The sequence below is a fragment of the Neltuma alba genome, unplaced genomic scaffold (genome assembly GCF_004799145.2).
Source record: "Neltuma alba isolate B1F8T4 unplaced genomic scaffold, ASM479914v2 tig00000105_pilon, whole genome shotgun sequence".
Taxonomy (NCBI): domain Eukaryota; kingdom Viridiplantae; phylum Streptophyta; class Magnoliopsida; order Fabales; family Fabaceae; genus Neltuma; species Neltuma alba.
Genome location: NW_021631921.1, coordinates 24,089 through 47,434, shown reverse-complemented (window position 1 = coordinate 47,434; position 23,346 = coordinate 24,089). Strand labels below are relative to the sequence as shown.

Below are 23,346 nucleotides of genomic sequence, written 5' to 3'. Positions count from 1 at the left end.
CTAATTCTTTTCTATTTCCACAACCATTCTTTGAAGCATTTTGATTCATTTGTTAAGTAGGCCTCAAGATTACTAATTTAATACTAACTCCGCTCCTTATTGTAAGAGCTTGTTGACTAATTTGAGTAGATTAAGGAAGCTTGTTAAGTTAATTATTTGTAATAAATAGGTGCTGTCTCCTCCAAAATACACTTGCTAATCAAGTGTATTAGCTTTAACATTTGATGAAACTTTTAGCATGTGCAACTATTACAAAGATCACTTTAGGAAAAATAAATAAATATGAAAGACAAAATGGATTGAAGTTTTATATTTAGTACCAAACTAAAAGTCAAACTAGCTCTTATATTAAGAAATAGAAGTAGTACTATACTTTCTAATTATAGATCTAACATATATAACTAACTCCAAAGACTGCATTATCACATCAATATATTACACCACTACCCATCTGAGATAGAAAACGTTAATGGATGGCAAAGATGGATGGTACGTGAAGAATGAAGATAAATCTTAATCACTATTATTATAGGCTTTTGAACCCGTTACAATTAGGTCATCAATAATCTCCCACTCACTGAACAAGAACAAGGACAAAATTATGAAGGAAAAATTACAACACTACTACATCTCACAAGCATAGAAAATCTCAATAGTCTTAATAGTGATTGTTCTTGTTTATCAGAAATTTGCCTGTATGGCCACAAGTAAGAGCCTCAGTAGGAATTCTCTTCACATATTGAACTCCTTCTGCGAAAATCACACCCATACCCATATGCAAGTGAGGCTCTATATGACAGTGGAAGGCCCAAACTCCTGGGTTATCTGCCTTAAACCTAAGGACAGTCCAACCATGAGGAAATATAACTGCCGTATTTCTCAATGGAGGATTCTTCAAGTTCATTATCCTCTTCATATCTTCGTCCTTAAACTTTCCTTCTCCATACCCTAAAACCCAGAAATCATGTCCATGTAAATGCCAAGGGTGGATCTCACTATTATTCGCACTCAACGTATTTGCGTTCTGTAATATCACATCCACCACTTCATCTTTCTGAAACATGTACACCCCATTTCCTGTTGTTGAATTAGAGTTTTTTGGCGGCACCGTGATGTCATAATCCTCCGGAAAGGTCATTGGCGGAGGTCGTTGGTCGAATGCGTTCTTGAGGTTGAACTTGATAGCGCCTAGGTATGGTGTTGGAGGGAGGGTTAAGGAGACATTGTTGATGGACCATTTGATGAATCCATTGATTCGATTTTGTGTGTTGAGAAGGAGAACTCTTTTGTTTGAGTACTTTGGAGGCTGTGGGGTTCCCATTAGGGCAAGGATTTTCTTAGTGAAGGCTTTGCTTCGTTCAAAATCGTTCCAAAGAGGAGTCACTGGAGGTGGAATTATAGGATATTGTGAGGCAGAGATAGTTTTGTAGTTTAGGATTGTTAGGGCTTGAGTTGTGTCAGGTTTTCGGCCTCGAACTCCAACCGAGACCCAATAGTTTTGGTGAGGGTTTTGGTCAGTGGTTAGGAGGACGGAGTAGCTCTCACCAGAGTATATGTCGATGTCATCCACGGCAAACGGCTGCACATAGTTGCCGTCAGCTTCCACCACCACCAGTTTGTGATTCTAGAGAAATAATATATGATAATTTGGTTAGATGATGAAATTTGTTCGGTCATTTTTGCCAGAAACTAGATAGCCAGATGATGAAATTAGAGAGTATGAAAGTAATGTGATTTTAAAGAACAAGATGCACGTGTATTCGTATATCAGCAAAATAAAAACAAACTAGAACTAAACTTTAGATGATAATTGGATAAGAATTTATGCAAGTATATAATGAAGCATTTCTGATAATGCAAAGTTATTCTAAATTCGAAAATAACTCAGAGAATTTCATTCTTTTTCTTAAAATTTTATATTTCTTTTTATGATGGATTAATTATACATCAATATTAATGTCTCAAAAAATCAATATTAATATTAATTAATATTATATACAATATAAAAAACCCATAAAATTTAATGTTGTTTTCACATAGAATCTAATTTATTAAAGTGATAGAATCTAATTTATTAAAGTGGAACCAAAAGAAGTCTAAAATAATGCAAATGACAACCAAAATAAACGACAATAAAGTTAGATCCAGACTTTGGCCTCCAAGCTCATCAACAAGTAAGTTCTGTCCTGCCTTTAACATTGGGCCCAGTACATATTTTTTATTTATTTTATTTCAAAAGGCTATGACACGCCTGTAACTCAAATTGTGTTAAAAAAGAAGAAGAAGAAGAAAGTTGTATTTTGACTTTTGAGGCCAAGCTTTCAACTACAGTAAATAAAGTTGTATTTTGGATTGGTGTCTGTAATCTTATTGCTTTGACGTATTGAATATATATCTTTCCGGCCCGAAAACAGGTGGGTTTAACTCTCGATATCATTGACTTTCTAATAAGGTACATGTGATCTGTTTCTTATTTACATTTTTAAGGTACATTGTTGTTATTTTTATAAGTCCATATAATTCAAAAGTTGATATTACATATTTTTTCATTTTACAAGATAAAATATTAATATTTAGTAAATAATACGTATTATTAGAAGTTACTTAAATAATTTGAGGATACTAAAAAAATTAAAAATTATTTAATTTTAACAAATGTAACGTGATAAAATATTTTTATGCAATATTAAATTATAAATCTGTTTATAAATTAAATAAATTAGTTTTAAAAAATTATATATGTAAGAGAAAAAAAAGTCTTCAATAAAAAATTTTATGTATGAAAATGACATAAATCAGAGTAAGCAAATCTGTCTTTTCAGTAAAATTTTCAATGACAATGACAGATTAATTTTCATTCTTGTTGAGTATTGTGTCAAATCTACGTTGAAATAATTAATAAATTCCAAACTAAATTATATGTGACTAAACTATACTAGTATCATGATATGGAATCACGGATGATCATTCCTTCTAGATATGTTGACCCTGGCTGTGTCTTTTTGGGTTGGGTACTGTTAGTGACAAGTGACAATACAATAAAGCACTTAATGTGGCCACATCGAAGTCAAACACCTAGCAACTTGACTTTCCAATAAATTCTAATCCCACCATTTCAGTAACAATTATGACCTTTTTTACTTATCATATTATGAGATTCCCTCTTCGTTAATAACAGTATATAGTTTAAAAAATAGTCTTATCATTCATAATCTATCAATAGTGTGATTTGTTAAGTTTTTCCACATAAAAATAGATAAGATGAAAATATAGAAAAAAATAGATACTTTCCACGTGCATTGCATGTGGAATGAAATATATAGGCACTTTAGCATGATTAATGTAAATTTAAAAATTAATCTATCTTTTTTATTCTAAGTACAATTCATTTCTAACTAATTCATACGTACCAAAAAAAAACCAGTTAAAAATATTAATTATTATCATAGAAATCAAGTGATTTTCAATAATATTCTTATTAACTATTCTAAATTCTAATATCATATTAAATTTTACTCTCTCACATATTGCCTATTAAATATAGGTACATATATGTATTATATACATGGAGGAAAATATTTAATAGTCCCTCAAACTATCAATCAAATATCTAATCAAAATGATTAAAAAAACCTTTTAAAAAGTGCCCTGTATAAGGATATGATGAGGGGGGAGAGAGATAAACTTACAGAGATGGCAAAGTTGAGGGAAGCCAACGAAGTGGTACTGGCAATCCTAATTCTGTAGGTCTTGTTTGGGAGAACATGAAGAACCTGAGGAGCACATTCTTCCCCTCCTTTGAAGTTACATTGAGGAAGGCTTGTGTTCATAAATTTGGCCCCCAATGAACAATTGAATTGTCCTCTTCCATTGATCAGCAATGTCTACAATAATGAATTCAACTCATAATTTATGTTATCCAAACAAGACTTGGGCCACCCAAAGTATACATTTTTGCTACAATTACATATTATACCAACTTCTCCTAATTTTTGCTGAAATTAAGCAAATCTCTATTCTACTTTCACTTGATAGGACTGATTTGTGTATAATTTCATTTTTGAGGTAACATTTAAATGATTTCAGATAAAAACAAGTATGATTAATCCAATATATTAAAATGAATAATTTTACAAGTCTCCACCGATCAATCTAAGAGAGAATATAATAATTTGCCGACTTGAAGAATGTGCTGCTTCATGAAAGTAGGGGACAAAGTTCAATGATACCTAAATTAAAAAACCATATCAGCAATTATTTTAATTTTCAGTAAGATTTCGATCTGCAACTTTGGAATCTAATTCTTCGAGTTCAAATTATTCCTCTTTATTTTATGTTTCCTACCACATGGACCCAAGGGACGACACATACATTAATAATAAAAAACTGGAGTTTTAATATTTAAAATAACAAGTAGGCCAGATCATGTATTATGTCTTTTATATATAAATTTTGAATATGAAATCTTAATCTTCTTATAAAAACTACAAACTTAACAAAGAAGCCTAGAAACTATTTCTAGTCTCTATTAGTCTGTGTGAGATGAGGAAGTCAAGAAATGGATAGTGATAGATAGACGAACTGGGAAATTCTTTGGAAGGTAACTTCAAAAGAAAATTGTTTTTTAAAAATTTTTAATTAATTTATCAAGATTTTGTAAAATATATATGTATAAATACAAAAAAAAATAATTATGAAAATACCTGAAAACCCTTATTGAAATAGTTCCACCTACGTAAATGGAAAAGGAGAACTATGCATATACACACACTCTCTCTTGTTGAAAATGAGTCATCTAGCACATTTGTGCACTTATTCAAAATGAGTCATTCTCTAATAAAAAGAATCAAAGCATGCATCTTAATTTAATCTTGTTCATTTATAGAATGCAAGGAGGGTGGCTACTTTTAGGAAAAGAAAAACTAAGCGCATATACGCACACATTTTCTCTCTCTTCTTTTTCCTTTATAAGTCATGCTGTCATGTTATATATAAATATATATATATATATATATTATATAGAGATTTCGAACTCACAATCCCATACTTTAAAATGTGGGCTTGGTGGCATTTGAATAGGATCTCATCCTCTCTCATACTCATTTTTCAATTTTATTTTTCTACATCTCTCTTTTTCCGTTTGATAGGGGCAAAGAAAAGAAAAAGATATTTGTATGTGTGAGGATGATTAATTATTACCTGGGGTTCACCAATCCACTTGAAAGGATTAGAGGAGAGGCCAACTTCTTGTTCATGAGTGCTTTTATGCCACCAATCACTGAGCAACAAGTTGAATTCTCCATCATAGTGAAATGGTTCTTTCTGTCCCTTTGGCAAATCCACTATAAGCGATCCACACAGCCCTGCTGCTCTTTGCATCCCTAAGTGTCCATGATAGAAATATGTCCCAGCCTGCGCCAAATCATTATCCCCACTTGGATTATGTTATATATTAACTAGTTACCCCACAACTCTAAAATTCCGATACTTAAATTATATGAACCAAAACATAAGTAAATCCCTCTCAATACAACGAGAGATAGATACATGATCCTAATGATTTGATTGCTTCTGACATGTCGATCATGTAAAAGTGAAAAACATCATTATATATGTCTATCTCCACTCTTCGGGTGAAATCACTTTAGTTAAAGATTCAAAGATAATAAAACCAACTAATTAAGAGCTTAGATGGAAATAATAATATAGCCCAATGTGTGTGTTTGTGTGTGTAATTACCCTATCAACTTTGAATCTGTAATGAAATGTCTCTCCTGGGTTGATAGCACACTGGGATATGGAGGCTGTTCCATCAGCCCATGGTGTTCCCACCTGCACAAACAAAACATAAATAAAATATTGAGGAACATTAAACTAAACTTTCCCCCCAATCACTCATAGTTTGATGTTAAAAGGTCAGGTTTACATCGTTTTTATATTGTTGCTTTATATATATATATATATATATATATATATAAAATATTTAGCCCTCCATTACTGACCGTTGCTTTCAGAAATTTTATTGTTACAAATTATTTCCTATGTATTTATGTACAATATAAAATTTACATCCGAAAAGCTGCAACCCGTAGATCTAGGTTTAAATATTCTCTTTTCTATTGATCTCCATCTAAATTACACACCTAGCCACCTTTTTCATCGTTTTATACATTCACGAGTGCTTGTTGTTAGTGACAGAGAGAGAGAAACGGCTAGCTTCTAAACAAACACTCATGTAACAACGCTGCAAAATTCAAAAACTCTTGCTATTTTATATAGCTCTCCCTTCCAATAAATATATATGCGTGCGTGTATGCATGTATATATATGTATGGATCTATATGTATGGGGTATCAGAAACTAACCTGTCTAATTCCATGCCAATGAATGACGGTTCCCTCAGTGAAAAGCTTGTTGGTGAGGGCGATGTCGAGGGTGTCGCCGGCCTCGGCGCGGATGGTTGGGCCGGGGAACTGGCCGTTGATCCCCATCACAGCATGCTCCAAGCAGTCCACATTCTTATAAATGTACTCCACATCGAACTGGTAATGCCTCACCCTTGCTTCTACTGATGACTCAAACAATAATAAACACATCAAAACGCACCATAGCATCACAGTTTTGAAGCCCTCCATTGTCGTCTTAGTGAAGGGAACTCAAGGTCTGAGAGAAACTGAGCAAGGAGGAAGAGGAAGGAGAAAGAAGAAGTTATGTGATGAAAGAACATTAAATGGAGGTTTATATATTTGAGAACTCGAGGACCTCCTTGAAACTTTTTCTTCGCATGCCTGTAAAGATTGTAAAAATATCTTCTTCTTTTTTTTTTTGAACATTTTTGTAGAAATAGAGTTAATATTTTATAGACACAGCCAATTATAACTTTGTTTCTGAAGGCACAGCCTTCCACGTGCGGCATTGCTTGATTGGCGTGCTCATCTAATGGATTTGTTCAAATAACATTTTGACAATAGTGTTAAAGTTGTGTGAATATTAAAATGTATAGATACCAGATATTTATGTTATTTAGAGATAGATGAAAAGTAGAAGAAAAAAACTAAAAAATTTCAAGATGAAAGTGCGTCTTTATATCTTTTTAACTTTTGGCTTGATTCTAATCTCTTAATTTTATAAAGTGCTTTTTCAATCCTCCAACACTAATATAGTTAGTTTCATTAATAAAAAAATCTAAAAATTAAAATTTTGAATATTAATAAGACATCATCAAATATTAGCATATTAAGGTACCAATGAAGATTGGATCAAATGGAAGAGGTTAATTCCTCACAACGTGGTGAATCAAAACTTAAATCCCCACTAGAAGTTTAGTACTAACGGTGTTTCGAATAGAATTGTTTTTGATAGAAGATTAAAATTTTATATATGTTTATATACTTTATAAAATTAAACTGTGACCAAACTAAAATTTTACATAAAATCAGAAGAGTAAAAGTGTATTTTTATTTAATTTTAATAAATCACGTATCATCTCAATATCAATCAACATTTAGTATCAGCTAAAAAAAAAGATAACATTTAGTGAAAAAAACAAATTGGACAACTCATATTTTAGACTTTAGTATGATCTACGAGACCTACCAAATTTATTAAAGAAAAATAAAGAGAAGCCATCATTGACAGATAAAAAGTAATGATGTTCCAAATCCTTCATTTTCTCACCTAATCACATCCTTGATATTTTTATATATTAGTTCATTCAAAAGGTTACTCCTGGACTATTTCAAATTTTGAGTCATATTTGTTGTTCCCTAGCTAATTACTGTTTTATCCGACGTTATATTAATATTCTTCAATATAATTTGCATGCATGTTTTGTCCGATGTTTTGTGGTTGTAAGAACGAGGTCAAAAAAAGATCGTTGTAAGAATAATATTCGAAGCAACAAAAAATTGAAATCCTATAATAAATTTACACTAAAAATTTATTTATTTATTTATTTTTTTTGCCAACACACTAAAAATTTATTTTAATTGTATGTATACCGGAATTCTTTGGTATAAATATAGAAGAAAAATACACGTTTTGAATAGGCGATCATTTGATTATGTGATTGATAATTTCAAGATGAATTATTGAGAACTTATAATTTAATATATATTTTATTATTTTTGTGTTTTTTCTTATATAGCTTAATAGTTCATTATTTACTCGTATGTACACTCTCCGCCGTTAAATAAATATAGTACACAAGTTTTTAACTGATATCCTTTTCATATTATATAGTTGGTCTTAAAAAATTTATTTTAAAAAAATATTCATGCTTAATGATTTGTCCATGCCTTAATAATTTTTTTTAAAAAATCCTACTTAATTTGGAATAGATTTAAAATTTTAAAAATGTTCAGATAAAAAATCCGCATAATTTTAACAACTATATATTATATTTGAGAACGGATGGAGTATCTTTATTTTGTACTCTTTATTATCATTAATTTGTATTATTAGTATCTTTATTTTGTACTCTTTATTATCATTAATTTGTATGATTAGGATCTATATTATCATTAATTTGTATGATTTATTTATTATTTTCTTTTTTGATAAACTTGTGTGATTGCTTTTGGCCACACATAACATTTAATTTCTCTTTGATTAATCCTAGTCCACATGAGTTGTTTTTTTTTTTTAACCAGCCCACATGAGTTGTTGTACCTAATATAATATATTAGTAGTATAATAACACGTGACCCAATGTTCTCGATTAATCCTAGTCCACTTAATTAACCCTAGTATTAATTCATTACTATTTTTTTTAGTACTAAAATATCCTTTCTTTGGTTCACGTACTTTTAATTGTCTTTTTTGGCAACATGTACTTTTAATTATGTTATATGGAATACAGCCTGTTTTCTCTATACAAGAATATATATGGACCTTGCGTGTCTGCGATGCAAAAATGAATCTCTTTTATTGTCGGTCTATAGCTACGTAAAATAATCCATATGGATATGCTTTTTATATATATATATATATATATATATAATATTCCATTTTTAAAAAATTATAATATATATACTACCTCTAATTCTTGATATAAAAGCTGGTTTAACATTCAATTTAGTCTTAAATATAACACTTCAATTCACTATATCTTTCATATTTAACTATTTTTTCTAAGCTAGTCCTTACAGTAGTTGTATATATTAAAAGTTTCATCAAATAGTAATTATAGTTAATATACATGATTAGTAAAGATATTTTAAAGAAGACAATATATATTTATTATAAATAACTAACTTAACTAATTTTTTTAATCTATTTAAATTAATTAATTAGCTTTTATATAAAAAAAAAGAAAGTAATATAATATTTTTGAAGAAATTTTCAGGAAAAAAGCTTCGTAATTTTGACTCACTTTTCACTTTTCATTTTTTTTAGCTTTTTCATAAAGTAAAGAAATACAAATTCATTTATAGGTTTACTTAAGTAGGCTTTTCATTCGTTGGACAAAGTCTATAAATCATAGTACTTCATAGTAGTATTTGTTGATTAACATTACATATGTTTGTGTGTGTATAGCCACACTACCTCTCATAGTTAATATGAAACGTAGTTAACTAATTTGGAGAAACTAAAAAGGTTACTAAATTATTTCAAAGTATTTATATTTAACATTTTTTTCTAATTTAATTTGCATCATTTATAAATTGATATATGATTTACTGATACACATAAGTATTTTAGAGAGATCACGTAACATATACAATCATTTAAAAGTAATTTAGTAACTTTCATAATCTTTTTAAATTAGTTAACTAAATCTTATATTAAGAACCGAAAATAGTATGTATCAATGGTCAAAGAGGCGTGGTTTAAACTACACAATTAAATCTCGAGAAAAGTGGGGGAAATTTTCATATTAAAAATTTTATTAGTGAGAACAACTTGACAAATTTTTATACACACAAAATATCAGTGTTATATTCTAAAAATTTTATACACACTAGATATTTTGATTTAAGTCTTTCTTACAGATTAAAAAAAAAATTTCTTTATATGCCCTGTTTGGTAGCAGGAAACTGAGAAGTGAAAGTAGAAGTGGAATTGGGATATTTTGATTTAAGTCTTCATTTGTTTGTTGGACTGAAAGTCAGTTCCATGGAACTCCCCCGGGAACTGGATTACTTCTATAAAACTCAGAATTTTTAGACTATTATACCCTTAATAATTTAACATATTGCCAGCTTTGTCCTTTTCTTTTATACCCCATTCCATCTTCTCCTCCCACCTCAACGAGCCTTCTCCGGCGTTCAGCGTCCCCACCTTCCGCAATCTCCGGTGTCCCCATCCCCAACCTCCGCAATCTCAGGCGTCCCCATCTCCCACCTTCTGTCGTTGCTGATGGCTCTAGCATGATTTTCGTTCCATTTAGATTGTAATTTTTGCCCAAGTTTTGTGTGGTTTTGACTGCGCCCTTCTCAAAGTGTTCTTTGATGGCGGTGGTTGTATGTGGCGGAGCCATTTTTTGGGGGTATTTTAGTATTTTCATATTAAAAATACATATTTTAATTAAAAATTATATCACACTTCCATCAACTTGCCAAACATGTTTTAAAACTCACTTCTACTTCTATCAAAAACTCTTCCACTGTACCAAATGAGGCATAAATGTATTGAATCAAATCCCAAGCTTAGTAATCGAATGGAAAAAATAAATTGAAGCAGAATAAAAAATATTACCAAGTTGAAATATTTTAACAATAAAATTATTTTTTTTCATTTGTTCAATCAACGAGGCACACGGCTTCCGAAAAGGGATATTTAATTACTATTTATAAATATAATAATCAATGATGAATTTAGCTTTAAGAAAATATCCCAGCTTTGGCACACCACGTTTGCACCGTCACATTCAAATCAATAAAATAAAAGATGTGACCACCACATTGCCACAATCCTATGTGCGTCTTGTGAGTTGTATCTCACTAACAACATAATGTCACTTTTATAATCATTATCTTTTATTTGTGTGATAATTGTGTGTTATTGCTCATGATTCTTTTGCGCCAGCATCTCCATAACTTTTGCTTTAATTAATGGTTTGATTAATCTCATTTCTTATTTGGAACAATTGGTTATACCCAACGTAGCATCTCCTAAATGGCACTAATTAATTGCTAATGACCAATAATTGAGTCCACGCAGCTTATTGTTTAATAATAAAGTTTAATGATAAAGTTACGTATTTAAAGAGTTTATTCTTATATGGTCATATTTATAAGGCAAAGCAATTTTATTTTTTATCTTATTTATAACCCATGTTATTAAATTTTTCATATGATTGTAGAATTATACCATTTATTTATTATTTATGACAACTAGCTATTAAATTATACTCATCTAATCATATTTATAAATCACTCCAAGCATGTCTCACCAGAATCAAGATACATCTTAAACCTCATTTTGTCTTAAAATTTGATTTTTTTTAACTTTATTCTTATTTAATATATGCATTTTTAATGAAGGTTAAAATGATACGTTTACATAAGAAAAATTTAAATGATGTAACTTATGAGTAATTCCAAGATAATTCAAAAGTTGATATTACATATTTTTTCATTTTACAAGATAAAATATTAATATTTAGTAAATAATACGTATTATTAGAAGTTACTTAAATAATTTGAGTATACTAAAAAAATTAAAAATTATTTAATTTTAACAAATGTAACGTGATAAAATATTTTTATGCAATATTAAATTATAAATCTGTTTATAAATTAAATAAATTAGTTTTAAAAAAATTATATATGTAAGAGAAAAAAAAGTCTTCAATAAAAAATTTTATGTATGAAAATGACATAAATCAGAGTAAGCAAATCTGTCTTTTCAGTAAAATTTTCAATGACAATGACAGATTAATTTTCATTCTTGTTGAGTATTGTGTCAAATCTACGCTGAAATAATTAATAAATTCCAAACTAAATTATATGTGACTAAACTATACTAATATCATGATAATGGAATCACGGATGATCATTCCTTCTAATATGTTGACCCTGGCTTTGTCTTTTTGGGTTGGGTACTGTTAGTGACAAGTGACAATACAATAAAGCACTTAATGTGGCCACATCGAAGTCAAACACCTAGCAACTGACTTTCCAATAAATTCTAATCCCACCATTTCAGTAACAATTATGACCTTTTTTACTTATCATATTATGAGATTCCCTCTTCGTTAATAACAGTATATAGTTTAAAAAATAGTCTTATCATTCATAATCTATCAATAGTGTGATTTGTTAAGTTTTTCCACATAAAAATAGATAAGATGAAAATATAGAAAAAAATAGATACTTTCCACGTGCATTGCATGTGGAATGAAATATATAGGCACTTTAGCATGATTAATGTAAATTTAAAAATTAATCTATCTTTTTTATTCTAAGTACAATTCATTTCTAACTAATTCATACGTACCAAAAAAAAAACAGTTAAAAATATTAATTATTATCATAGAAATCAAGTGATTTTCAATAATATTCTTATTAACTATTCTAAATTCTAATATCATATTAAATTTTACTCTCTCACATATTGCCTATTAAATATAGGTACATATATGTATTATATACATGGAGGAAAATATTTAATAGTCCCTCAAACTATCAATCAAATATCTAATCAAAATGATTAAAAAACCTTTTAAAAGTGCCCTGTATAAGGATATGATGAGGCGGAGAGAGATAAACTTACAGAGATGGCAAAGTTGAGGGAAGCCAAGGAAGTGGTACTGGCAATCTAATTCTGTAGGTCTTGTTTGGGAGAACATGAAGAACCTGAGGAGCACATTCTTCCCCTCCTTTGACGTTACATTGAGGAAGGCTTGTGTTCATAAATTTGGCCTGGCCCCAATGAACAATTGAATTGTCCTCTTCCATTGATCAGCAATGTCTACAATAATGAATTCAACTCATAATTATGTTATCCAAACAAGACTTGGGCCACCAAAGTATACATTTTTGCTACAATTACATATTATACCAACTTCTCCTAATTTTTGCTGCTGAAATTAAGCAAATCTCTATTCTACTTTCACTTGATAGGACTGATTTGTGTATAATTTCATTTTGAGGTGACATTTAAATGATTTCAGATAAAAACAAGTATGACTAATCCAATATATTTAAAATAATTAATTTTACAAGTCTCACCGATCAATCTAAGAGAGTATATAATAATTTGCCGACTTGAAGATTGTGTTGCTTCATGAAGTAGGGGACAAAGTTCAATGATACCTAAATTAAAAAACCATATCAGCAATTATTTTATTTTACTATTGAGTGTTCAGCAAGATTTCGATCTGCAACTTTGGAATCTAATTCTTCGAGTTCAAATTATTCCTCTTTATTTTATGTTTCCTATCACATGGACCCAAGGGACGACACATACATTAATAATAAAAAACTAGATTTTTAATATTTAAAATAACAAGCAGGCCAGATCATGTATTGTGTATTTTATATATAAATTTTGAATATGAAATCTTAATCTCCTTATAAAAACTACGAGCTTAACATAGAAGCCTAGAAACTATTTTTAGTCTCCAGTTCGTCTATCTATCACTATTCAAGAAATGAATAGTGATAGATAGACGAACTATGAAATTCATTCTTTAGAAGATAACTTCAAAAGAAATTGTTTTTTAAAAATTTTTAATTAATTTATCAAGAATTTGTAAAAATATTATATGTATAAATACAAAAAAAATAATTATGAAAATACCTGAAAAACCCTTATTGAAATAGTTCCACCTACATAAATGGAGTTGTGAAAATGAGTCATCTAGCACATTTGTACACTTATTCAAAATGAGTCATTCTCTAATAAAAAGAATGAAAGCCTGCATCTTAATTTAATCTTGTTCATTTATAGAATGCAAGGAGGGTGGCTACTTTTAGAAAAGAAAAAACTATGCGCATATGCGCACACACTTTCTCTCTCTTCTTTTTCCTGCAACTCACGCTCTCATATATATATATAGAGAGAGAGATTTCGAACTCACAATCCCATACTTTAAAATGTGGGCTTGGTGGCATTTGAATAGGATCGCATCCTCTCTCATACTCATTTTTCTATTTTATTTTTCTACATCTCTCTTTTTCCTTTTGATTAAAGAAAAAAGAAAAAGATATTTGTATGTGTGAGGATGATTAATTATTACCTGGGGTTCACCAATCCACTTGAGAGGATTAGAGGAGAGGCCAACTTCTTGTTCATGAGCGCTTTTATGCCACCAATCACTGAGCAACAAGTTGAAATCTCCATCATAGTGAAATGGTTCTTTCTGTCCCTTTGGCAAATCCACTATAAGCGATCCATACAGCCCTGCTGCTCTTTGCATCCCTAAGTGTCCATGATAGAAATATGTCCCAGCCTGCACCAAATCATTATCCCCCCTTGGATTAATTATGTTATATATTAACTAGTTACCCCACAACTCTAAAATTCCAATACTTAAATTATATATGAACCAAAACATAAATAAATCCCTCTCAATACAACGAGAGAGATAGATACATGATCGCAATGATTCAATTGCTTTTGACATGTAGATCATGTAAAAGTAGAAACATCATTATATATGTCTATCTCCACTCTTCGGGTAAATCACTTTAGTTAAAGATTCAAAGATAATAAAACCAACTAATTAAGAGATTAGATGGAAATAATAATATAGCTCAATGTGTGTGTTTGTGTGTGTAATTACCCTATCAACTTTGAATCTGTAATGAAATGTCTCTCCTGGGTTGATAGCACACTGGGATATGGAGGCTGTTCCATCAGCCCATGGTGTCCCCACCTGCACAAACAAAACATAAATAAAATATTGAGGAACATTAAACTAAACTTTTCCCCCCAATCACTCATAGTTTGATGTTAAAAGGTAGGTTTACATCGTTTTTATATTGTTGCTTATATATATATATATATATATATATATATAATATTTAGCCCTCCATTACTGACCGTTGCTTTCAGAATTTTATTGTTACAAATTATTTCCTATGTATTTATGTACAATATAAAATTTACATCCGAAAAGCTGCAACCTATAGATCTAGGTTTAAATATTCTCTTTTCTATTCATCTCCATCTAAATTACACACCTAGCCACCTTTTTCATCGTTTTATACATTCACGAGTGCTTGTTGTTAGCGACAGAGACAGAGAGAGAGAGAAACGGCTAGCTTCTAAACAAACACTCATGTAACAACGCTGCAAAATTCAAAAACTCTCACTATTTTATATAGCTCTCCCTTCCAATAAATATATATGTGTGTGTATGCATGTATATATATGCACGGATCTATATGTATGGGGTATCAGAAACTAACCTGTCTAATTCCATGCCAATGAATGACGGTTCCCTCAGTGAAAAGCTTGTTGGTGAGAGCGATGTCGAGGGTGTCGCCGGCCTCGGCGCGGATGGTTGGGCCGGGAACTGGCCGTTGATCCCCATCACAACATGCTCCAAGCAGTCCACATTCTTATAAATGTACTCCACATCGAACTGGTAATGCCTCACCCTTGCTTCTACTGATGACTCAAACAATATAAACACATCAAAACGCACCATAGCATCACAGTTTTGAAGCCCTCCATTGTCGTTTTGGTGAAGGGAGTTCAAGCTCGAGAGAAACTGAGCAAGGAGGAAGAGGAAGGAGAAAGAAGAAGTTATGTGATGAAAGAACATTAAATGGAGGTTTATATATTTGAGAACTCGAGGACCTCCTTGAAACTTTTTCTTCGCATGCCTGTAAAGATTGTAAATATCTTTTTTTTTTTTTGAAAATTTTTTGTAGAAATAGAGTTAATATTTTATAGACACAGCCAATTATAACTTTGTTCTGAAGGCACAGCCTTTCACGTGCGGCATTGCTTGATTGGCGTGCTTATCTAATGGATTTGTTCAAATAACATTTTGACAATAGTGTTAAAGTTGTGTGAATATTAAAATGTATATAAACCAGATATTTATGTTATTTAGAGATAGATGAAAAGTAGAAGAAAAAAACTAAAAAATTTCAAGATGAAAGTGCGTTTTTATATCTTTTTAACTTTTGGTTTGATTCTAATCTCTTAATTTTATAAAGTGCTTTTTCAATCCTCCAACACTAATATAGTTAGTTTCATTAATAAAAAAATATAAAAATTAAAATTTTAAATATTAATAAGACATCATCAAATATTAGCATATTAAGGTACCAATGAATATTGGATCGAATGAAAGAGGCTAATTCCTCACAACGTGGTGAATCAAAACTTAAATCTTTAATAGAAGTTTAGTACTAACGGTGCTTCGAATAGAATTGTCTTTGATAGGAGATTAAAATTTTATATATGTTTATATACTTTATAAAATTAAACTGTGACCAAACTAAAATTTTACATAAAATCAGAAGAGTAAAAGTGTATTTTTATTTAATTTTAATAAATCACGTATCATCTCAATATCAATCAACATTTAGTATCAGCTCAAAAAAAAGATAACACTTAGTGGAAAAACAAATTGGACAACTCATATTTTCGACTTTAGTATGATCTACGAGACCTACCTAATTTATTAAAGAGAAATAAAGAGAAGCCATCATTGACAGATAAAAAGTAATGATGTTCCAAATCCTTCATTTTCTCACCGAATCACATCCTTGATATTTTTATATATTAGTTCATTCAAAAGGTTACTCCTGGACTATTTCAAATATTTTGAGTCATATTTGTTGTTCCCTAGCTAATTACTGTTTTATCCGGCGTTATATTAATATTCTTCAATATAATTTGCATGCATGTTTTGTGCGATGTTTTGTGGTTGTAAGAACGAGGTCAAAAAAAAAATCGTTGTAAGAATAATATTAGAAGCACCAAAAAATGGAAACCTATAATAAATTTACACTAAAAATTTATTTTAATTGTATGTATACCGGAATTCTTTGGTATAAATATAGAAGAAAAATACACGTTTTGAATAGGCGATCATTTGATTATGTGATTGATAATTTCAAGATGAATTATTGAGAAATTATAATTTAATATATATTTTATTATTTTTTGTTTTTTTCGTATATAGCTTAATAGTTCATTATTTACTCGTATGTACACTCTCCGCCGTTAAATAATATAGTACACAAGTTTTTAACTGATATCCCTTTCATATTATATAGTTGGTCTTAAAAAATTTATTTTAAAAAAATTCATGCTTAATGATTTGTCCATGCCTTAATAATTTTTAAAAAAATCCTACTTAATTTGGAATAGATTTAAAATTTTAAAAATGTTCAGATAAAAATCTGCATAATTTTAACAACTATATATTATATTTGAGAACGGATGGAGTATCTTTATTTTGTACTCTTTATTATCATTATTTGTATTATTATATCTTTATTTTTGTACTCTTTATTATCATTAATTTGTATGATTAGGATCTTTATTTGTACTCTTTATTATCATTAATTTGTATGATTTATTTATTATTTTCTTTTTGATAAACTTGTGTGATTGCTTTTGGCCACACATAACATTTAATTTCTCTTTGATTAATACTAGTCCACATGAGTTGTTTTTTTTTTTTTAACCAGCCCACATGAGTTGTTGTGCCATATATAATATATTAGTAGTATAATAACACGTGACCCAATGTTCTCGATTAATCCTAGTCCACTTAATTAACCCTAGTATTAATTCATTACTATTTTTTTTAGTACTAAAATATCCTTTCTTTGGTTCACGTACTTTTAATTGTCTTTTTTGGCACATGTACTTTTAATTATATTATATGGAATACAGCCTGTTTTCTCTGTACAAGAATATATATGGACCTTGCGTGTCTGCGATGCAAAAATGAATCTCTTTTATGGTCGGTCTATAGCTACGTAAAATAATCCATATGGATATGCTCTATATTTATATATATATATAAATATTCCATTTTAAAAAAAATTATAATATATATACTACCTCTAATTCTTGATATAAAAGCTAGTTTAACATTCAATTTAGTCTTAAATATAACATTTCAATTCACTATATTTCTCATATTTAACTATTTTTTCTAAGCTAGTCCTTATAGTAGTTGTATATATTAAAACTTTCATCAAATAGTAATTCTAATTAATATACATGATTAGTAAGGATATTTTAAAGAAGACAATACATATTTATTATAAATAACTAACTTAACTAATTTTTTTAATCTATTTAAATTAATTAATTAGCTTTCATATTAAAAAAAGAAAGTAATATAATATTTTTGAAGAAATTTTCAGGAAAAAAGCTTCGTAGTTTTGACTCACTTTCATAAAGTAAAGAAATACAAATTCATGCATAGGTTTACTTAAGTAGGCTTTTTATTCGTTGGACAAAGTCTAAAAATCATACTTCATAGTAGTATTTGTTGACTAACATTACATATGTTTGTGTGTATATAGTCACACTACCTCTCATATTTAATATAAAAAGTAGTTAACTAATTTGAAGAAACTAACAAAGTTACTAAATTATTTTAAAGTATTTATATTTAACATTTTTTTCTAATTTAATTTGCATCATTTATAAATTGATATATAATTTAATGATACACATAAGTATTTTAGAGAAATCACGTAACATATGCAATCATTTAAAAGTAATTTAGTAACTTTCATAATCTTTTCAAATTAGTTAACTAAATCTTATATTAAAAACCGAAAATAGTATGTATCAATGGTCAAAGAGTCGTGGTTTAACAATACAAATAAATCTTGAGAAAAGTGGGGAAATTTTCATATTAAAAATTTTATTAGTGAGAACAACTTGACAAATTTTTATACACACAAAATATCAGTGTTATATTCTAAAAATTTTATACACACTAGATATTTTGATTTAAGTCTTTCTGACAGATAAAAAAAATTTTCTTTATATGCCCTGCTAGAAACTGAGAGGAAGGAAGTGAAAGTAGAAGTGGAATTGGGATATTTTGATTTAAGTCTTCATTTGTTTGTTGGACTGAAAGTCAGTTCCATGGAACTCCCCCGGGAACTGGATTACTTCTATAAAACTCAGAATTTTTAGACTATTATACCCTTAATAATTTAACATATTGCCAGCTTTGTCCTTTTCTTTTATACCCCATTCCATCTTCTCCTCCTACCTCAACGAGCCTTCTCCGGCGTTCAGCGTCCCCACCTTCCGCAATCTCCGGTGTCCCCATCCCCAACCTCCGCAATCTCAGGCGTCCCCATCTCCCACCTTCTGTCGTTGCTGATGGTTCTAGCATGATTTTCGTTCCATTTAGATTGTAATTTTTGCCCAAGTTTTGTGTGGTTTTGACTGCGCCCTTCCCACAGTGTTCTTTAATGGCGGTGGTTGTATGTGGTGGAGCCTTTTTTTTGGAGGTATTTTAGTATTTTCATATTAAAATACATATTTTAATTAAAAATTATATCACACTTCCATCAACTTGCCAAACATGTTTTAAACTCACTTCTACTTCTATCAAAACTCTTCCACTGTACCAAATGAGGCATAAATGTATTGAATCAAATCCCAAGCTTAGTAATCGAATGGAAAAAATAAATTGAAGCAGAATAAAAATATTACCAAGTTGAAATATTTTAACAATAAAATTATTTTTTTTCATTTATTCAATCAACGAGGCACACGGCTTCCGAAAAGGGATATTTAATTACTATTTATAAATATAATAATCAATGATGAATTTAGCTTTAAGAAAATATCCCAGCTTTGGCACACCACGTTTGCACCGTCACATTCAAATCAATAAAATAAAAGATGTGACCACCACATTGCCACAATCCTATGTGCGTCTTGTGAGTTGTATCTCACTAACAACATAATGTCACTTTTATAATCATTATCTTTTATTTGTGTGATAATTGTGTGTTATTGCTCATGATTCTTTTTCGCCAGCATCTCCATAACTTTTGCTTTAATTAATGGTTTGATTAATCTCATTTCTTATTTGGAACAATTGGTTATACCCAACGTAGCATCTCCTAAATGGCATTATTTAATTGCTAATGACCAATAATTGAGTCCACGCAGCTTATTGTTTAATAATCAAGTTGCGTATTTAAAGAGTTTATTCTTATATGGTCATATTTATCTTATTTATAACCCATGTTATTAAATTTTTCATATGATTGTAGAATTATACCATTTATTTATTATTTATGAGAACTAGCTATTAAGTTATACTCCTCTAATCATATTTATAAATCACTCCAAGCATGTCTCACCAGAATTAAGATACATCTTAAACCTCATTTTGTCTTAAAATTTGATTTTTTTAACTTTATTCTTATTTAATATATGTATTTTTTAATGAAGGTTAAAATGATACGTTTACATAAAAAAATTTTAAATGATGTAACTTATGAATAATTCCAAAAAAAAATTAGTTATTTATATATATATTAATTTGCTTAAAATAATACTTTAATCATTTCAAAGTGGATTAATGTTTTACTTTAGGATGGAATGCAATAAAAACATTCATAGCTCATGATCATCTTCACTATGCATGTAAAATCTAAATAAGATTTAGTTTACGATTGCATAAAATAAAAAGGGATATGATCCTGCTAATTGCCTTTTTTTCTCACAAAGATTTTTTTTTTTTTTTAAGCACAGGTATCCTTTTATTAGGGACAATTCTATTTGAGGTATTGTCAGACACTAAATGTGAGCACCTCTCTCAACTGGGATTTGAACCTTAGTTCATCACATCGTGAGAGACTAGTCTCTTCAGCTGGATCAAACCTCTATGGGTCATACGCATTAATGCTCAAGACAAAGGTTACTCTAGTTAAAATAAAATATAAATATAATCTATTTATGTCTTTTGTGGAGATACAAGAAAAATATGGAATTTATAAATTCTTCTTAATTTTTATTACTTTTGTTAATGCATGAAAATAAAAGCATTAAAGCATACACTATTTACCTTGTTCGAGTATATTATTAAATTAATATATTTATCCCTCATATTTCGAATTTATTTGTATATATTATTATTTATTTATTTAATTTCCCTCGTATAAATATAATGGAGCATGGAGCTTTTGATCTCCAATTATTATTTGTCAGCGCGCATGCTTTAATCTCTTTTCAATCCATCTAGGAGCTTCGACTTCATTTTATTTATACATTTATTCATATCATTGATACTCGTTTTGAAAAGAAAAACTAGTTAAAATTAATCACTCTCATTGAATATGTCCATGTTTTCAATTATTTTCGCAAATGGCACTTCCTCAGTATAGTTTACTAAACTGGCACTTCCTTCAGTCTGAAACTCCTAATTATAAAGCAAAGTTTCTTTAATCCGATATATATATATATATATATATATATAGCAAAGATATGGAGTTTATATATATTTTTCTCAGTCATGCTGTCCCTTTATTTATTGTTGTTCTCGTTATTTTTCTCTGAGTTTGAGAATGCTAAGTTGCCAACCATCATCGCTTATCCTATGTTTGGTGTGAGAGAATTGAAGGAGGGGAGAAAAAATTTTAAGCTCAATTTTAAAAATTAGAAAAGAGAGATTATAGTAAAAAAGAAAATACAAGGTAAAAGAACGAGCAAAATTAACTTAAAATTTTAAGCCCACTTCTTTAATTTTTTAAATTGAGCTCATTAATTTTTTTTGCCATGTTTCCCTTCATTTTGTTTCCCTCATGCCAAACGGAAAAAATTGTGAAGCACTAGTACTTAACTTTGTCCCATGATTAAATTTGGAGGAAGTATATTCTTTATGTAATTAAAGATACTTAAAAAATTAATTAATACTTTTAACAATATGCAAAGTCTATTTAAAAAGGGAAAAATGGGACAAAAAATTTCCTTGTTAAAAACTTTAGTAATAAGAAGGATCTAAATTAGAGTAACTATATTTTATGTATATCAAATTTGTTAATTGATACACTACAAGAAAATGTTGAAGTAGCAGCGGAACATTTCTAGCGGTTCAACTAAACCGCTAGAAATTCCAAATATTTCTAGCGGTTTCTATAAAAAGCGCTGCAAAATACAGATGGTTTGACCATTGCCCACACATTTCTAGTGGTTACCACCTAACCGCTAGAAAATTAGAGCTAGAAAATTCCCCGGGCTTTGGCGGGAACTTGGCGCCAAATTTGTAGCGTTTACTTTCTAGCGGTTCAGGCCAATAAACCGCTAGACACCGAAAAATTCTAGCGGTTGATGCATGAACTGGTAGAAATATTTTTCATTCCCCGAGGAGTTTACAAATTTCTAGCGGTTCGGTCCAGAACCGCTAGCAATTTCTGGCGGTTCGGTCCAGAACCGCTAGCAATTTCTAGCGGTTCTGGACCGAACCGCCAGAAATGCTAGCGGTTGGACCGAACCGCTAGCCAATTCCCGAGGCACATGTGACCGTTGGGAATTCCTAGCGGTTCGGCCCAAACCGCTAGAAATTTCTAGCAGTTTGGACCGAACCGCTAGGAATTCTCGGTCTATATATACCCCCCACACTCTCACTTCTTCAATCGTTCTGGAAGCGAAGCTCTGCTGAATTTTCTCCACAAACATATTCGAGTTCTGATTCAGTTGCAGATCCTTATTTTCAGGTAAAAATAGTAATTATTGATAAATACTTTTTATTTATGTTTTATTTTATTTATTTTATTATGTTGTAGCTTATAAATAATTTTTCTTTTTATTTCATTTATAAATAATTACTATTTATTGTTATTAGGATGACTCGTCGACACGGGAAAGACCCAGTTGATCCTGAGAGAGCTGGACCCAGTGAGGTTCATCATGATGCTGGTGAGCCATTCCCCAGCATTCATGACTACGATCTTAGCGAGGAGGATATCCTCAGTTTTATGGAGCAGGATGATGTTGAGCGGACTGAGGAAGCTCATTTTACTGGGATGAGCAACCCCATGCTGATGCTGATGCTGCTGACGAGGAGGAGGAGGAGGAGCAGGATCAGGGGAATGAGTATCCCCAGGCTGCGCAGCGTCCTGCTCCGAGACGTCAGGCTGGTTATAAGGTGGAATTTGTCGGTAAGTATTTATTTAACTTTTTAAAGTTTTGATCAGTATTTAATTTATATAGAAATTGTATTAATTTATTGATATATAATTTATTTCTTAATTAAATTTGCAGACACTGAGGGGAACAGGTCCTATCGGAGGCTGACAGCCAGAGAGCTGTCTATAATGACGAGCGGACGAGTGGTTGTGCCGCTCAATGAGTTGGGCCAACCGACAAAGAAAGGTGGCCAGTTGTACAACAAGTACGTGCGCCTCCTTGGTCAGCAGTGGACGCTGTTCCCCATCTACGTGC

The 23,346-nt window shown here is 30.2% G+C and overlaps 2 protein-coding genes across 2 annotated transcripts; both read right to left on the bottom strand.

The window, feature by feature from the left end:
• Positions 1-507: 507 nt before the first annotated feature.
• Positions 508-6,706, bottom strand: LOC114744397 (L-ascorbate oxidase). The gene is made up of 5 exons (XM_028932598.1): positions 6,366-6,706; positions 5,740-5,832; positions 5,200-5,412; positions 3,690-3,884; positions 508-1,624 (listed from the first exon to the last, which is right to left on the bottom strand). The coding sequence occupies exons 1-5, from the start codon at positions 6,633-6,635 to the stop codon at positions 659-661; spliced, it is 1,737 nt and encodes a 578-aa protein (XP_028788431.1). The 5' UTR covers positions 6,636-6,706; the 3' UTR covers positions 508-658.
• A 6,095-nt stretch (positions 6,707-12,801) lies between these two features.
• LOC114721903 (L-ascorbate oxidase-like) lies at positions 12,802-19,282 on the bottom strand. Its single transcript, XM_028908157.1, has 5 exons — positions 19,192-19,282; positions 15,360-15,466; positions 14,732-14,824; positions 14,186-14,398; positions 12,802-12,915 (listed from the first exon to the last, which is right to left on the bottom strand). The coding sequence occupies exons 1-5, from the start codon at positions 19,280-19,282 to the stop codon at positions 12,832-12,834; spliced, it is 588 nt and encodes a 195-aa protein (XP_028763990.1). The 3' UTR covers positions 12,802-12,831.
• Between the last annotated feature and the right edge of the window lie 4,064 nt (positions 19,283-23,346).

Excerpts from the sequence above, each read along its gene's own strand:
- LOC114744397 (XM_028932598.1), bottom strand. The coding sequence starts at position 6,635 with ATGGAGGGCTTCAAAACTGTGATGCTATGGTGCGTTTTGATGTGTTTA. Across the intron at positions 3,885-5,199 it reads AGTGGATTGGTGAACCCCAG|ACATTGCTGATCAATGGAAG; the intron begins GTAATAATTAAT and ends TCATTATTGTAG. Across the intron at positions 1,625-3,689 it reads CCCTCAACTTTGCCATCTCT|AATCACAAACTGGTGGTGGT; the intron begins GTAAGTTTATCT and ends TTATTTCTCTAG.
- LOC114721903 (XM_028908157.1), bottom strand. The coding sequence starts at position 19,282 with ATGCTAGAACCATCAGCAACGACAGAAGGTGGGAGATGGGGACGCCTG. Across the intron at positions 15,467-19,191 it reads GACACCGGAGATTGCGGAAG|TTCCCGGCCCAACCATCCGC; the intron begins GTGGGGACGCTG and ends ATCAACGGCCAG. Across the intron at positions 12,916-14,185 it reads AGTGGATTGGTGAACCCCAG|ACATTGCTGATCAATGGAAG; the intron begins GTAATAATTAAT and ends TCATTATTGTAG.